Source organism: Populus euphratica, unplaced genomic scaffold (assembly GCF_000495115.2).
Source record: "Populus euphratica unplaced genomic scaffold, PopEup_1.0 scaffold15.1, whole genome shotgun sequence".
Taxonomy (NCBI): Eukaryota; Viridiplantae; Streptophyta; class Magnoliopsida; order Malpighiales; family Salicaceae; genus Populus; species Populus euphratica.
In genome coordinates, this window is record NW_011499874.1 from 1720519 (window position 1) to 1738565 (window position 18047).

Below are 18047 nucleotides of genomic sequence, written 5' to 3' on the forward strand. Positions count from 1 at the left end.
TTTCTTCTCGCCTCGCCAATAATTGATGTCTCGCAAATAAAAGAATCACTTGACACATTTTACATGGTGAAAACATGAAACGTTCAGTCCACTACCATTCTTAAAACGTTTCTTATTTCCTTAGATTTTTGAAACGACTTTATAGCATTAGTTATTTACTGGCTATATGACGGCTTGTCCAGTGCGGGTTGGATAGTTTGGTTTTCAATAAAAAAATTAAATATATAAGCTTTTCTAATGTATTTTTTATATACAAAATTTAAATGTGAATTAAAAAAAATTGATATCAAATATATATATAATTAAATAAAGTGAGAACCATTGATATCAATAAATATATATAAAAAAAGTCATCAATAAGAATTAAAGACTAAAGTGTAAAAATCAAGAAATAAATATAAATTAAGATATTTGATCTTGTAACATAAACAATTTATTTGGCTATATTTAATGATTTTATTTATTAGAATTGAAAATAAAGTGAGAACCATTGATATCAATATATATATATAAAAATCAAGATTTTATTTATTAGAATTAATTTTTTATTTAATCTAATGATAATAAAAATATATGTTTACATGAAATTGATTAAATAAAATTAAAAGAAAATAAATATCATACAATGTTGAATACATTTAAAAAAATACTATCATTTTATGTGAAAACCAAACGAGATCTAGCAAAATAATAAATTGAAAAGTTGAAAGATAGATGTGTACGTAGATATATAACCTTGAAATAAAAACCATAGACTTGATTGTATTTAATAAATCAAGTCTATGGTTTTTATTTAATAAAATAATAAAAAAAACACTCATAGGAAGGTGATTTAATAAAAAGAGAAGAAATTAAGTAGAGTTACACATAAATAGTGCCTCTTAAGATCACAAAATTCTTTTTAAAAAGTATATTTATAAACAAAGTAGAAATTAAAATCATATTTTATTAAAAATATCATTAAAAAAAAGCCAATGCAGAATCTAATAAAAATCCAATAATAAATGATTAAGTTAAAAGAAAAAAAAACTGGTAGACTCAAACTAAAAGAGGCTCAAACACACGAGCCTAGTATGGGTAGCCCAACACTTTAGGGATTGAAAAAAGCCCAAACTCATGTGCTTGTGTTGAATTTAGTTATTCTTTAATTTTAAAAGGGTGGAAGATTTATAGTTCATTTTTTTTTCAAAAAAGAAAGAAATAAAGAATGTGACGCATTGCTTGCTACCCAATTTGAGGTGTTTGGAAGGTTGCCAAAAATCGAGGCTAAGGGGTTTTATTGCTTAAAAAACTTGATTTTGAACCTATTTTTGATCCAAAACATTTAATATACACCTTGACAAACCTATTCATGGCCTCGTACAATAAAAAATTAACCAAAAAATCCAAAATTAACTTGAAATAAAAAAAAACTTCATAAGCCTATATCTATTATCTCATGCAAGGTTAAAAACAAATAACATATAGGTTAAACTATTCCGATTAAATAGAATATATTGACATTAGAATCATAGTTGTAGCGATCAAAATCAGTATTAGCTAAGATTTTTTTTCTCTACCACCAAAATCCAACCACTCTCTCATCTCTCAAACCCAAAACTACAAATCAAGAAAAATAAATTTTTAAACCAGAATATAATTTAAAAAATATTAAAAGAATGAAATTTTATTATCTGAGAAGTTGGAGGACTAAAGTAAATATTATTTACCCCATTTCGAATCTATCATATATTTTCTTTGTTTTTTTTTCATTTTAGTTCCTTCTCTTTCAATCTTGTTATTTGTTAATAAATTTGAAGCAACTAACCTTCAATTTAGACACGAGGTGATAAAATTATCTAAAAAAAATTTAATTATTAAAATGAAGAAAAACAAAATAATATCATGAATCTAAAATGAAATATGAAAAGTATTACAATGTTTTGTCTACAGTAAATATAAAACACAACATAGTTTTTTATATATCGTCATAATTTTTGTATCTAGTTGGAGGTCCATTCAAGAAAGGATTTGGGTTATTGTATTACTAGATGAGCCTAAATTTATTATTTTTATTCAAAATAATATTGTTCTAGCTTTTTAAAATTCACTGATTTTAACTAGTTAGGTTAGACTATATTTACGGGTCAATCCAATAAGTTATCAAGAATTAATTGGGTCATATAACATGAATTGTAGTTATCAAGAATTAATTGGGTCATATAATATCATTTCTTTGGCATGTAAATATAGTTGGTGATACATATGTTCATGTAATACATTGATTTAATGGTGTTCACTTAGATATGATTGTGTTGTATATTATTTTTATTTTTATTATTTTATTTTTATTTTCAAAATTAATACTCATATATTTTATCAAATTAATTTCATTTTACATGGTGGCTATCCCATTGTCTGCAATAATTTTGGCAAAATCTAACAAGAAAAATAAAAAACAACTTTTTTTAAAAAAAAATCAATAGCTTGAATTCTAAAATAAATTCTAAAAAAAAAAAAAACGCTATCAAAATCAGTAAACGGAATAAACTCTCTTCCAGGGCAGAGCAAAGCAAAAAAAAAGAAAAGAGCAACAAATCTCCTTCTCAAAGGTTTCTCCCTCGCGCAAAATATTTCCCAGAAAGTGGATATTTTCCCGGAAAATCGAAACCCAATACTCTCTTGAAACCTTAGTTTCAATACAGTTAGGGCTTTTGGCTTTCTGGTGAGAGTAAATACAAGTGTTGAATTCTTTTTGAGTGTAACAGTGTAGGTTTTAGGATTTTTTAGGCGTTTTTAATCTGGGTGTTTGTTTGGTTACAGAGAGAAGTGGAATCGAGTGGATTACGGACGGTGGTGGTGCTGGTGCACTGATGTAACTGTTCTGGGTTGTAATTCGTGAGCTTGCGGAAATTGAAGCAATGGTAACAGATTATGGTTTCTTTTTTTCATTTCTTGTTAATCTTTACTTATAGTGATTAGTTATGATTGATGCTGAGGTGTTTTTTGTGGGAAATGAAAGATTGTTGTTTAGTGTTTTAGATTAGATTTTAATGGTGGGTTTGGATATGATTGCTTTTTACTAAAACTGTGGTCTTTTCTTGATTGTTAAAAGAAAATCCTGATGGATAAAATAGGCCAAAGTTTTCAATTTAAAGAAAGGGGGTGTGACTTTGACCTAGACTAGCCAAATGACTGTGGTAATTTCTTTGAATTAGGGTATTGTAAATAATTATTGTTTTGATGTTATTGAAGTGTTTAATCTCATGCATCTATTGAAGACAATTAAACATGATTATGTAAGGTTTTTTCTTTTGTTAACTATAAGGTAATACTGACTGGATTAAAAATGATCTTGATTGAGTTTTATTGTGTGGTGCTGTCTCTAGTTGGTTACGTAGTAAATATCCATGCTAAAAGAGGGCATTTTCAATTCTAAGAAAAAGAGAATTTGATTGTGACTTGCCTAATAACTATGATAAGTAGTTTGAGTTAGGGTTTTGTTACATTAGATCCAAATGAGAAAAGATGTGCCAATGGTTTGGTTGTTTTTTTAGTTTGCAAAAATAGGAAATGAAATGTGTGAACTCTTGCATTTATGGCGCTGAATTGTGTGAGATTTGGTGTAGAAATACAGTGTAGAACAAATTTATTGAAACTGGAATATTTAGATAGGTGTTGAATGGGTAATGTGCTTATGTTTATGTTTGTTGTGCACAGGCTATGTCAAAAAAGGTGATTACAAGAGAAGAGTGGGAAAGAAAGCTTAATGATGTAAAAATTAGGAAAGAAGACATGAATAAATTGGTGATGAACTTTCTTGTTACGGAAGGTTATGTGGACGCTGCTGAGAAATTTCAGATGGAATCTGGAGCTGAACGTATCCCTTTTCATCTGTGTGTGCGTGTGTGTATATCAATGTCATTCTTACTATGGTATTTTGGGCCTGCTTGGGATTGTTGTAGCAGTTGGGGTTCAAAGTGCTTTTTTCATAGAAATGCATCAAAATGATGTTTTTTTTTTTAAAAAAAATCATTTTTGACATTAATGCATCAAAACAATTTGAAAACTTAAAAAAAAAAATTAACAAAAAAAAATTGTTTGAAATTTGAGGGAGTGCAGTCGAAACCGCATTCCCAAACAGTCTCTTATGTTTGGTTTTTGTGCTTTGGTGGCATGATACGTTGTGTTTTTTTGTTTGTTTTTTTTTTCTTATTGAGAAATAGCAGATATAGATCTTGCAACTATTACAGATCGAATGGCTGCTAAGAAGGCTGTGCAGTGTGGAAATGTTGAGGATGCAATTGAGAAAGTGAATGATTTAAATCCTGAGGTGCGATGCTTTACTATGTTGCTACAATCTTTGTCAAGGTGACTTGTGGGTCATTTATTCACATATTATAATCCCTATCATAGTTTGTTAGGACCATGTGATTAAATTGTTTGTTTGATTAATATTTTTTCTTGAAATTTTAGCTTTTCATTGTTTTAAGGGACTTCGGGAGTTTCTTATCATATTCATGGATGTGTTATCTGAAACTCTCTCTTTTCTAGTAGGATCAAGAAGCATGTTAGGCAGTCATCTATGATTATGTTGGTTGTAGCATCTTTAACTTTGCCAACGGCCATACAATTGCACTGAGCTGTAGGAGACCATCAATTTTCTATGACCATTTAATTATTTCATCATCGTGGAAAAATTAATGCTTTGGCCTTAGTAACAGGTCATAGTTTAACTCCCATGTCCTACTGATTTTATAGGTTTGAATGAAATATGGCTTAAACTATACAGTTGTTATTATGTCAATGATATTCTTATGGGCTGAATGCTTCTAAGCAATGAATGTTTCAAGGAAGCAAATGAATAAACTGCTGGATTATATATTATCATTTTGCATGCCTTGTCATGCAACCCATTTTAGTGTAGCCATGTGAAAGTCATGTGATGTTCTTATACATGACATTGTCATATTGCCTGTTTAGCGTGTACTACTGAAAATCACAGGAAAGTGATTAAGAAAGCTAGAATATGGAAACCTCATGTTTAATGGCCGTTGTGGAATTTCAGAAACATAAATTCTTTCATAGAGGGCTGTTCTTTAAGTCATGATTGCTTGTTCTATGCAGAAACATACACGTACATATATGCATCTACATGCATGCATGTATGACACAACCATATAGATTATGGCCTTTTTTCTATCTAGATTTTCCTCATGTGAAAATTTTGCTTGCAGATACTGGATACAAATCCACAACTGTTTTTCCATCTCCAGCAACAGAGATTGATAGAACTGATTCGCAATGGCAAAGTAAATGAGGCTTTGCAGTTTGCTCAGGAGGAACTTGCTCCAAGGGGAGAAGAAGATGTGATTCTGAGTTCGTCATAATTTTTTCATGTTTACTTGCATAGCATTTGATATCATCTGCAGTTCCTTCTGGCTTTGTTTTTCTTCTCAATTTGGTTGAACTTCAATGATTAAACTGGTTGCATAATTATTGAAACTAATAATGATATTCACCTTGAATATAAATACTGTCTTAGTGGGACACATTCACGTGACCACTTTCATGATAATAAATGACCTGAGAAAGCTGAAAATTTCTTCAGCATAGCTTTTTAGAAGAACTGGAGAGGGCTGTAGCGCTGCAGGCTTTTGAAGATGTTTCTAACTGCCCTGTTGGAGATCTTTTGGATATTTCACAACGCCTTAAGACAGCAAGTGAGGTGAATGCAGCTATCCTTACAAGCCAGAGTCATGAAAAAGGTTTGCGGACGTCTATTTCTTTTCTTTTCTTTTTTTATTTTTTCATATGTCCGCGTGTTTGTGTCAATAGAAATAAATGCTCCTGTGTACTTGGGTGATGTCTGCTTCTCTTTGTTTTTATTTGGTTCTTATGTCCCAAAAGAAAAAAAGAAGAAGAAGAAATCAAGCACCTTTGTATTGTACATTTTCATTGCCATGCTACCAGCTATGTCATGGTAACCCAATCAATTATTATTCTTGACACGTCTTCTGGACACCCACTACCATTCATCACAAACATATTACACAAGCTTCCACTCTTAAAGTTGTGTAAAAAGATGCTCATCTCCCAGGCATGTCAATTAGATAATGGTGTAAAATGGGCGTCAGTTACTGTAACAACATCCTTTGTGTCAGAAAGAACCTTTTATTTTTGGGTATACCATTTGGACATTGCTGTTTTAAGGACCCACATAAATTGTGCTTGATCTTCTCAGTAGCACTAAAAGCCTTGTACAACATTGGTTCTCACGTAAGATGTGGTAAAATGTGGCCATTTTGTTCTTTCCTTTGGAGGGGATTACACGGAATATTGCGAAGGGCAAGACTAAAGGGCATCTGCAAATTTTATTCCTTTTGGTTACATCATTTGCTGTGAGTTAGACACGTTTATTTTCTTTTACAACATTTGCTGAATTCTTAACGAGATAATGACTAAGCGATGAGATGCAAGCTCATATTTTGGATACTGTTCTTTGTCCTCTCCTTTCTCCTTTTGCTTTACTGTGCTTGTGTACTTGAGTTGATATTATGATATTGTTATCTTGCACTATCTTTATTATAAGAAGAATTAATTATGCTGTCCTTTTTTTCTTATGAATTGACATAATCACAGATCCAAAGCTTCCAAGCTTGTTAAAAATGTTGCTATGGGCTCAGAACCAACTTGATGAGAAAGCTGCATACCCTCGAATAAAGAATTTATCTACTGCCATGCTCGAAGACCCTGCAGTTTAAGCTGCTCGCAAGTTCTCGTGGAAGATTTCGCTTGGTTAAGATTGCACATGCAGAAACTGGATGATGGAAGGACAAAATGTCTGTGCTTCTATTACAATGACTTTAGGCAGTCAGTGATCTGTTGGATGCTACTGTTTTACAATTTGTTCGTTGTTCATTCTCCTCTATTCTAAATCCTTGCACAGTAGATATGTTTACACGATTTGCCTTCTTTAAAGTTGTGGATTATGGCATCATTTCCAAAATCATAATGGCATAAGTAATTTCAAGGCTATGACCATACTTTGAAAATTTTGTCCTGTTGCTACCCCCCACTATCTTACACAATAAATTCAAAGGCAATGACGCGTTCTCCCGTGCCTGGTTTGTTCTCCGGGATAGATGACTAGCAGGGCATCTACTGGAATGATGCTTCCTGCTACTCAGCAGCCCAACTGCTGAAGACCAGACAGCGAAGACAAAATTTAAAGCAAACGAACAAAAGGGGAGAGGCAGGAATCCGAGAAAAGACCAAACTGAAATAAGATTAAAATATATATTTTAAGGAAAGCTAAGAAACTGCTGCTTTTCTACACTGCTCCTTGTAAGCCGCTGATTAAACGAAATCTAGAAAACAAACTGAAATAAATAAAATAAACCAACACCACCTTGTCCCCAAGTACCACTCTTCAAGGTTCTACCCACAGAACGTAAACCCACAGCATTTCTTTGCTATCCTGAATGGTGTTATTACCATGTTTGACTGCATATCCACTAGCACCCAAATTGCAACAGCCATCATCAAAATTGAGAGCATAACTTGAAGGATCATACTGGAACTTGAATTGCTTCTTCCCACCATTCCTTTTCACAGCCTTCCTCACTGCTGCCCTGAGCCTCCAGAAAAGGATAATGCATTGCTTCTTGCTGTATCTATTCACACATCCAAGGCTTCCAATCAAGCCCATGTCAACCAACAAGCAGAGAGTCTCAATTCTCAACTTCAATTATCAGAAAGAAAACCAATAACCCAATAACCGAAAATATTGAAGGGGAAACAAAAGGAACTAGGAAGTTGGCTAGCAAGTATCTTTTGGCTTTATAAAGAGAGAAGAAACAAGAAAACATGGAAAAGTGTTTAGAAGAGTGGGAAAAGAGAATAACAACAAACTTAAAAAAGAAAACTTTCGAAGTAAGAAGTAAAAGAATGAATGACTGGAGGAAAAACAAAAAACAAAAAAAAGCAAATCTTTTGGGTCTTTCAAAGAAGCCGCTACAGGTTCAGATGCTGTGTCCACAGCCATGTGCTCTCTTTTGCATCATATTGGGATGCTCAAATTCCATCTTCTGCTACAAGAGAGAGAGAGAGAGAGAGGGGGGGGGGGGGGGGGGGGAGTGAAGGTTGCAGTGGGCAGAGAGCCTCTCTCCCTCTATGGTCCTATCACTATCAGACTGTTGCTATTGTTGTAGCAGCAGCTGTACTGTTATACCGAATGTGTGCTCTGTGCGTGTGCCTTGGCACTTCTTGATGATTCCTCTGTCCACATTGTGTTCTCCTTTTTTTTGGTAGCGCAATACTATTTTTACCCTATGAAGGAAGAAGAGTCAGCTAGCTATGGTAAGGGCTACTGGGTTAATGGATACTGGCTAGTAACTAGACCAAGCTCTAACAAACAAAGATTGCAATTAACTCCTCAATAATGTACTCAATAGTTATGTTCCAAACTGTTTCAACTAGCTAGGTGGTTTGATTCTTAGGTGAGATTTTTTTTTTTTAATTTGAACAATGATTCTGATTTCATTTTGAGATTTAAAAGAGAAATCAATTATTCCATGTTTTTATTTTTGTATTCATCAAATATCTTTCTGTGTTTCAAAATTCAGCTTTCGGTTCTTAATTATACGTTACTATTCATCTTGTAATTTGGTTCATTGTATTACAAAGATTATCAATTTCGATCACATATCTTACTTTACTAAAATAGTTTTTTTCTTTTTTAATTTTAATTATAATGTATCTTTGGACTAGTTTGCACTTCAATCAAAACTATTTTTTTTAGAATAATTTTAAAAATGCATCCGTGTACATGATATATTCAAAAGAATTTAACCCATGAATTAAAAAGAAGAAGTTAAACTTCAAAACTATTAACAACTTTATAGGTTTTTATTTATATGGATGATACGTGGAGCTTAAGAGCCGATCCTAACCCCCACCGTAAGACCTAAGTTGTTGGTGTATGTATACTAAGGCGGTGTTTGAGATAATTGTAGAAACTATTTTTTAAAATGTTTTTTATTTTAAAATATATTTAAATAACATTATTTTTTATTTTATTTTTATATTAAGTACATCAAAACAATTTTAAAATAATAAAAAAAATAATTTAAAACAAAAAAAGTTTATAATATCTGAAAAACGTGGCTGGGACCGCGCTAGAAAAAGTGGGCAGATCTCCAATTATCCAACGAATCAATCCCATCTGTTGTTTCTCCTCCCAAGTGCTTTGTCTGTAATACAAGACAATGTGGGAAGAAGGTGGTAGAACTGATTGCCTCCTGGATTTCTACCTTCTATCCATTTGTTTTCTTCTCCAAAGTCTCTCTGCCTTTTCATATTCTCATTAAATTCCATTTGTCTCACTCCATAGTTCCCTTCTATCATTTAGCAAGGGCCCGAGTGACTCAGTGCCCTTTCTCTTGCCTTCCGTGCCTCGGTCCCAACTCCTACCCCAGCTTATCAATGGAGCTTGTGGACCCATTTCCAGATGAGTTGTCATGCTGTGCCACCAAAGCAAAGCTTGTCTCAAACAGTGGAAACTCCCTCTAGACCTTCCACACCATATTATCTCACCCCTTTTCTATTTTGATGTAGGTTACATGGGCTTTACTCTTGAAATGGGCTCATCTTATCCTGAGGCCTAGGCATATGGTGCTGGTAGCCTGCAATAGATAGCATAACAGGCCCAAATCAAATCAATCTACCACCTAAGATTCCACACAATCCCTTTTGTCAGTCCATTTGTCAAGACTCTGTCGAGGCTATTAGCTGGATCTCACAGTATTTCCACGCAAAGTTTGTTCTCATTCCCATTTTGATAGTGCTTGTTCATGTGCCTTTACAGATTCCTCTTCCACTACGACCACCTTATATTCTCATTTCTGGCATCGTTCGTACATTTGACCCTTTCTTGCGTTGAACGTTTGGAGCTCAGCATAACTCGTTTTCGAAGCTCGCTCTCTGCAAGTCCATCATTGACCTGAATATCAGTCTTGAATTATTGTAGTTCATTCACGTATGCTGTGATGCCATGCCACATTATCAAACTCCATCAGACCTTCAATATCAAACATCTTCATGACATGGATTCTACAATATCAATTTTTTTTAGCTGTATCTTTCTTTAAAACAACATCGTTTTCATAAAAATAATTAACCTGCGACTAAGCTTGATAATCTGATCTTTTTTAATCAATCATCGAAATGAATCGACATCTATACTTCTTGATAATCTGATCTTTTTTAATCAATCTTCGAAATGAATCGACATCTTTCTTTACATGCCCTTTTTATGAAGAAAAATAAAAACAAAAACAAATAGAATTTCTTGGGATCGAAGAGAGAACAAAAGTTACAGGAGAAGAGGCATCCCATTTTCACAGCAACTGCTCAAAACAACTTACTATATTTTATGATCATATGCTTTATTGCCGCCCTTGAATGTACAAAGATAAAGAGAAGATAAAGATTTGATCCCAGAAGATAACATCTTATTATAAAACTAACTACTTCATAGACATGAGTAAAAAGGGCCATTTCTTGATAATCAGACCTAATGCCCAGAGCCGAATTTGTGTTGGCCTAGTGAGAGCAAGAGTGTGAGATTCGAGATTTCTAGTATCATGCGGTAGTATCTCATATGGATTTGCTCCCTATTCCTTTTCTTTTGTGCCTTTTCACTGTGGATACATGGGTACATGCCTGCATGTATATATATAATATAAATTTCTCCATGTGTCATTCATCCTTTGGACCACTTCTACAGTAACATTCAAGAGTTTACAACATAAGGTTTATCATTTCAAATCAAAATATTCACTTGCTTTCTAGATTAGTAGACGGGTGCTTGCCTTACGTTGCGGGTGTGTGTGTATTATGATAACATTTAACATGAGAACAAAACGCAAAAAGACTTGGCTAATTAAACATGAAATGATAAAATAGGATATTTGTGTGAGCCAATGCTAGGCACCATAGTAGATATTTAATCTGGAAGGGGTGAGTAATTTCTGATTAATATGATAAACCTAAGTTTTAAATTATGAGATTGAAATAATTTAATAGAAAAAAATAAAAATAACCACAAAATATTAAAAAAAACAATGTTAAATAAAAATATCAAAAAAGAAAATAAAAAGAAAAAAAGGTGTCAACTCTTATAACTTTTCAAAATCCATGACTTGAATCTCATACCAGAAACACTGTATATATAACAATTATAAAGCATAATCCATAAAAAAATGAAACAGTTAAGGATGACTTGAAAAAAAAATAATAATTAAAAAAATTAAAATTAAAATTGAAAGAAAAAATATATCAAAAAAAAAAAAAATTTTCAATTTTAGAGCTCAATTGAGAAGAATGAAAACAATAATAGAAGGAAATAAACTCAAAAGCATAAAAAAAAAAACAATACACAATCAACTTGGATTAAAGGGTAAAATTAAAAACAATAAATTTTTTATAAAATTGTCAACAAAAATAATAAGAAATTAAAAGAATAAATATTAAATAAAAAACATCAACATATTATAAAAAATATTTGAACATGTAGAATTTTTCATCACGTTGTTTTACATAAAAAAATATTAAATGTAAATTGAAAAACTTATGAGCGCAAATATATTAATTACAAACTATTTTGTAAATAAATTTAAAAAATCATCAAAAATAAATAAAAATATAATTGAAAAATTGAGAGGTAAATGTAAATAAAGATATTTAATATGGCAATAAAGGTTATTTATCCATTCATGTTTAATGAATATATTTATAAAAATAAATTTGTAATAGAAATCAACATACAAATATAATTTGTCGAATAAAATAAATAAAAAATTCTATATACATATTAAAAATATTATAAAAATAAATGTTATTTATTTTTAAAAATAAACTTAATTTATATAAAATATAAAAAATTATAGATGAATCACACTAACATCATAAAAAGGTTAAACATACTTAATATAATAAAATAATAATTGTGATTTCAAAATGGCTAAATAAGCCCAAAAAAAATCAAAGAGAAGGAGTATTAATCAAAACATAACTGTAGAAATTATTTTTTAAAACAAATATAAAAAATATTAATTAAAAAAAATAAACTATGTGTTATGGGCCTGATAAGCCTACCTTGGTGCTTAGCCCACAAAACTAGGCCCATGTAAGTGAGCCTTTGTTTATCTAAAGTTATTAGAGTAGATATTATTTTCATAAAAATTAGATAATGTTTTATTTATAATTGCCCTGAATCTGATCGTTGTAATAATAAAAAAAAATACTCTTGTTTTTTCAATAAAAAAACTATTTTTAACCTATTTTTTATTTCAAATATCTTAGAAACACCTTTAAAACTTTGTTTAATCAATTTATAACCCCAAAAAACATAAAAAAAAAAAACTGCTCCAAAATCCATAATCAATCTAATCTTAACTCTCTTCATTATATGAAATTATTTGATACTAAAATGACCGTTTTAGTTGTCAAAATCATTGTTAATAATAACATTCTCACTCTCAGATGGAATGTAGAGACTCTCCTTTCATCTGCATTGAAAAAACTTAAAAATGAAAAAAATTAAATATGGTACAAAATATAATATTTAAAAATTATAGGAATTAATTATCTAATAACTTAAAAAGATAAAAAAACTAAGATAAATTTTTCAAATAAATTACTGAGACACTACCTATATTATTTGTGTTTTTCACTTAATTCCTCTTTCTTTTAATTCAACCTTCAAAAAAACAAAAACTGCTTTAATTTGAGCTTATAAAGGCTTAATTGTGCCAAAAAAATCAAAAATCAAATTAAAATGTTGCAAAAATTTCACCATTATAATTTATAATGAATTATGAGAAAATAAACAATATAAAAGAAATGCAGTAAGAAAAGCCACACACTTTGTATATTTTGTTAATGTATTGAATTCGGGATGATATTGAATGTTAGCTAACTTCATTGGTTAAATTATTAAATATAATTATTTTACAAAATTTTGATATAAAAGTTCAGTGACACTTCAAAACAACATGGATTACAAAAGCAGCTGTGAATATTTATCACATGTACAGACGATTAGCTAGTAAGATCTAAGTTGATAAGAGAGACAAAAAAAAAAAATTAAGGGAAGAACTTGGCATTGCGAAGCTCTACGATCCCAAGTCCAAGGTATGGCCTCTTTGTTCCCTTTCTATTGGCATAAAAAAAGATATTAAAATTTATTTTTATATCAACATATTAAAAAATTCAACAAATTACAAAACTGAAGTCCAACCACATCGCAGAAAACTCTCTTCATCTCAATATCTACGATGGCCGAAGATGAGTACAAAGAATGCTAGTGCTACCTTTTGAAAGAACATATGGTCATTAAATCAGCTAGGATTTTTTCAAGATCCACGACCGTGTTCTCCCTGTATTTTTGCTTCGATTTCTCAGAAAAACCTTTCTCGTAATCCAAATATGACAGAGCAAGAGACAATGACCCACCAAATTGTTCCCTCACACCAAATCGGGCCTTGATTTTTCGGTCATCAACAAGGTATAGTCCTAGACTTTGGCTCCATTCTTAACATTAGCTACCCTCCATGCATAATCCTTAGTCGATGCAACAACCCCTTGTGTTCTCCGCTGGTTTCTTTTATATGTTCCATTTTTGTCTACATAATAATTCCCATTTCACCTAAGATCAATTAAAATCACGTAGGAACCATACTAGCACTACCATCTCATCTTTGCCAGTTCTTCAATGGGTTCGCTTCCTTCTCCACCCCAAACAACACCGCTACCTTCATCGCCGGAATCTTCTCCCTCTAGCTATAGGGTCTATGCCTCATTCTGCCACAAGAATGTTTCCAATTGGATAGAATGTTACAATCCATCAAATAACACATGGAGTTATGTTAGCTCAGTTCCTAATCTGATTGAAAACCATGTCTTGAAAGGTTTTGCAATGGTTACATTAGGCGATTCAATTTACATAATTGGAGGATTATTATGTCGCAGGGTGCAAGCTCCTAACAGTATCGATGAGATGAAAATTGGCCACCAACCCAACGAATATATCTCACTATGGCACCAATTGGGAGTCGATTATTTTTTCTGGCAGGCTATAGGAAGGCTGGGGAATCGTCACGAATAATGTCCATGGCCCTTATTTTTGACACTACAGCAACTAGACGTTCATGGGCGAGCTCTGAGCCCATGGAAGAGGAGGGGGTGAAGGAACTTTGTAGCCATTGTTGCGTAGTTAGAATTTCTGAAACAACAGTTGCAAGTGAAGTGACAATCTAATGCTAGTCATGCTTGTATTGCATGAAAGCCGAATCGAATGTAATGCGTACGCACACGACTGGAATTAATTGAATAATTCTTGAACTTGCAGAAGTCCATGATACTCCTTTCTTGAGGGGAAAACATCTCTGTGCTTAATCTGTCTTTGCTGAGATGCTCCACTTGTGACCCGAGTGCATGATTTTGGTTAGATTGGGATGACCAAATAAGATAAGTCTTGTAAAAGCATGTATGTGGTTTTTTTTTTTTAAAGAATTATTCTAATCTAAAAATTTAAATTTTTAGATGAAATTTCAAGATATGATTTATATTATTTTTTAATATATTTTTTCAAATGAAAAATTTTTAGACTTGAAACTTATACAGAATCATATTATTTTATGTTTAATTTTTATCAGATAAATAAAAATAGTAAAATTTAAATTCGTAATCACTTGGTTATTAAAGCTTTAACGCTACAATGCTTGTTCTAACCAATGGTCTCAAAGTGCACCCTTAGGCGAGCCACGGTACGATTTTGCTTGTGCTATATGTGAGAATAAAATTTACGTGGCAGGAGGCAAGTCCAGTTTGGCAAGTAGAAGGGGAATTTCTTGTGCCGAGGTATATGATCCAAGCCTTAATGCGTGGAGCCCTCTGCCGAGTATGAGCACACTGAGGTACAAAAGTGTAGGTGTGACATGGCGAGGTAAAATCCATGTGGTAGGGGGGTTTGCCATGAGAAGGGACTCCGATAAGACGGTGCCGTTTATAACCGAAAGGAGCTCCGCTGAAGTGTACGATCCACGAACGGGAAAGTGGGATCTAGTGGCAGGAATGTGGCAATTAGATGTGCCTCCTAATCAAATTGTGGAAGTTGACGGGAGCCTTTTTAGCTCCGGCGATTGCTTCAAAGCATGGAAAGGTTACATTGAAGCCTATGATGGGAAGCTCAATATATGGAATGTTGTTGATGGATCACAATTGCAAACTCTCAACTCACCAATTTCACCTTCAGATGACAACAGTGAAAATTGGCCACCAACCCAACGAATATATCTCACTATGGCACCAATTGGGAGTCGATTATTTTTTCTGGCAGGCTATAGGAAGGCTGGGGAATCGTCACGAATAATGTCCATGGCCCTTATTTTTGACACCACAGCAACTAGACGTTCATGGGCGAGCTCTGAGCCCATGGAAGAGGAGGGGGTGAAGGAACTTTGTAGCCATTGTTGCGTAGTTAGAATTTCTGAAACAACAGTTGCAAGTGAAGTGACAATCTAATGCTAGTCATGCTTGTATTGCATGAAAGCCGAATCGAATGTAATGCGTACAGTTCAGTCCACTACCATTCTTAAAACGTTTCTTATTTCCTTAGATTTTTGAAACGACTTTATAGCATTAGTTATTTACTGGCTATATGACGGCTTGTCCAGTGCGGGTTGGATAGTTTGGTTTTCAATAAAAAAATTAAATATATAAGCTTTTCTAATGTATTTTTTATATACAAAATTTAAATGTGAATTAAAAAAAATTGATATCAAATATATATATAATTAAATAAAGTGAGAACCATTGATATCAATAAATATATATAAAAAAAGTCATCAATAAGAATTAAAGACTAAAGTGTAAAAATCAAGAAATAAATATAAATTAAGATATTTGATCTTGTAACATAAACAATTTATTTGGCTATATTTAATGATTTTATTTATTAGAATTGATTTTTTATTTAATCTAATGATAATAAAAATATATGTTTACATGAAATTGATTAAATAAAATTAAAAGAAAATAAATATCATACAATGTTGAATACATTTAAAAAAATACTATCATTTTATGTGAAAACCAAACGAGATCTAGCAAAATAATAAATTGAAAAGTTGAAAGATAGATGTGTACGTAGATATATAACTTTGAAATAAAAACCATAGACTTGATTGTATTTAATAAATCAAGTCTATGGTTTTTATTTAATAAAATAATAAAAAAAACACTTATAGGAAGGTGATTTAATAAAAAGAGAAGAAATTAAGTAGAGTTACACAGAAATAGTGCCTCTTAAGATCACAAAATTCTTTTTAAAAAGCATATTTATAAACAAAGTAGAAATTAAAATCATATTTTATTAAAAATATCATTAAAAAAAAGCCAATACAAAATTTAATAAAAATCCAATAATAAATGATTAAGTTAAAAGAAAAAAAAACTGGTAGACTCAAACCAAAAGAGGCTCAAACACACGAGCCTAGTATGGGTAGCCCAACACTTTAGGGATTGAAAAAAGGCCAAACTCATGTGCTTGTGTTGAATTTAGTTATTCTTTAATTTTAAAAGGGTGGAAGATTTATAGTTCATTTTTTTTTTCAAAAAATAAAGAAATAAAGAATGTGACGCATTGCTTGCTACCCAATTTGAGGTGTTTGGAAGGTTGCCAAAAATCAAGGCCAAGGGGTTTTATTGCTTAAAAAACTTGATTTTGAGCCTATTTTTGATCCAAAACATTTAATATACACCTTGACAAACCTATCCATGGCCTCGTACAATAAAAAAATAACCAAAAAATCCAAAATTAACTTGAAATAAAAAAAAACTTCATAAGCCTATATCTATTATCTCATGCAAGGTTAAAAACAAATAACATATAGGTTAAACTCTTCCGATTAAATAGAATATATTGACATTAGAATCATAGTTGTAGCGATCAAAATCAGTATTAGCTAAGATTTTTTTTCTCTGCCACCAAAATCCAACCACTCTCTCATCTCTCAAACCCAAAACTACAAATCAAGAAAAATAAATTTTTAAACCAGAATATAATTTTAAAAATATTAAAAGAAAGAAATTTTATTATCTGAGAAGTTGGAGGACTAAAGTAAATATTCTTTACCCCATTTCGAATCTACCATATATTTTCTTTGTTTGTTTTTCATTTTAGTTCCTTTTCTTTCAATCTTGTTATTTGTTAATAAATTTGAAGCAACTAACCTCCGGTTTAGACACGAGGTGATAAAATTATCTAAAAAAAAATTAATTATTAAAATGAAGAAAAACAAAATAATATCATGAATCTAAAATGAAATGTGAAAAGTACTACAATGTTTTGTCTACAGTAAATATAAAACACAACATAATTTTTTATATAGCGTCATAAATTTTGTATCTAGTTGGAGGTCCATTCAAGAAAGGATTTGGGTTATTGGATTACTAGATAAGCCTAAATTTATTATTTTTATTCAAAATAATATCATTCTAGCTTTTTAAAATTCACTGATTTTAACTAGTTAGGTTAGACTATATTTATGGGTCAATCCATTAAGTTATCAAGAATTAATTGGGTCATATAATATCATTTCTTTGGCATGTAAATATAGTTGGTGATACATATGTTCATGTAATACATTGATTTAATGGTGTTCACTTAGATATGATTGTGTTGTATATTATTTTTATTTTTATTATTTTATTTTTATTTTCAAAATTAATACTCATATATTTTATCAAATTAATTTCATTTTACATGGTGGCTATCCCATTGTCTGCAATAATTTTGGCAAAATCTAACAAGAAAAATAAAAAACAACTTTTTTTAAAAAAAAATCAATAGCTTGAATTCTAAAATTTTAAATTTTACCAAAGTTTTAATGCTTTCTTTTAACATCTATTCTCGTAGCGCTTTCCCCCTAACCAAGTTTAAAATTTTTCATATTTCTTAAATCATTTATGCACACACAATTGATCGTACATATGCATTATAA

General features: G+C 31.3%; 1 protein-coding gene and 1 pseudogene across 2 annotated transcripts; both read left to right on the plus strand.

The window, feature by feature from the left end:
* Nucleotides 1-2495: 2495 nt before the first annotated feature.
* LOC105128090 (glucose-induced degradation protein 8 homolog) lies at nucleotides 2496-7012 on the plus strand. 2 transcript variants are annotated; one of them, XM_011029608.1, is made up of 7 exons: nucleotides 2496-2591; nucleotides 2803-2903; nucleotides 3700-3859; nucleotides 4206-4312; nucleotides 5217-5348; nucleotides 5591-5747; nucleotides 6622-7012. In XM_011029608.1, the coding sequence occupies exons 2-7, from the start codon at nucleotides 2901-2903 to the stop codon at nucleotides 6741-6743; spliced, it is 681 nt and encodes a 226-aa protein (XP_011027910.1). In that variant the 5' UTR covers nucleotides 2496-2591; nucleotides 2803-2900; the 3' UTR covers nucleotides 6744-7012. The 2 variants fall into 2 exon arrangements, with proteins under 2 accessions (XP_011027910.1, XP_011027909.1); XM_011029607.1 differs by having other exon boundaries at nucleotides 2506-2704.
* A 6744-nt stretch (nucleotides 7013-13756) lies between these two features.
* On the plus strand, nucleotides 13757-15567 carry LOC105128116 (kelch-like protein 8; annotated as a pseudogene).
* Nucleotides 15568-18047: the final 2480 nt, after the last annotated feature.

Coding starts and splice junctions, on each gene's coding strand:
- LOC105128090 (XM_011029608.1), top strand. Junction 3,860..4,205: donor GATGGAATCTGGAGCTGAAC/GTATCCCTTTTC, acceptor ATTGAGAAATAG/CAGATATAGATCTTGCAACT. Junction 4,313..5,216: donor TGAATGATTTAAATCCTGAG/GTGCGATGCTTT, acceptor TTTTGCTTGCAG/ATACTGGATACAAATCCACA.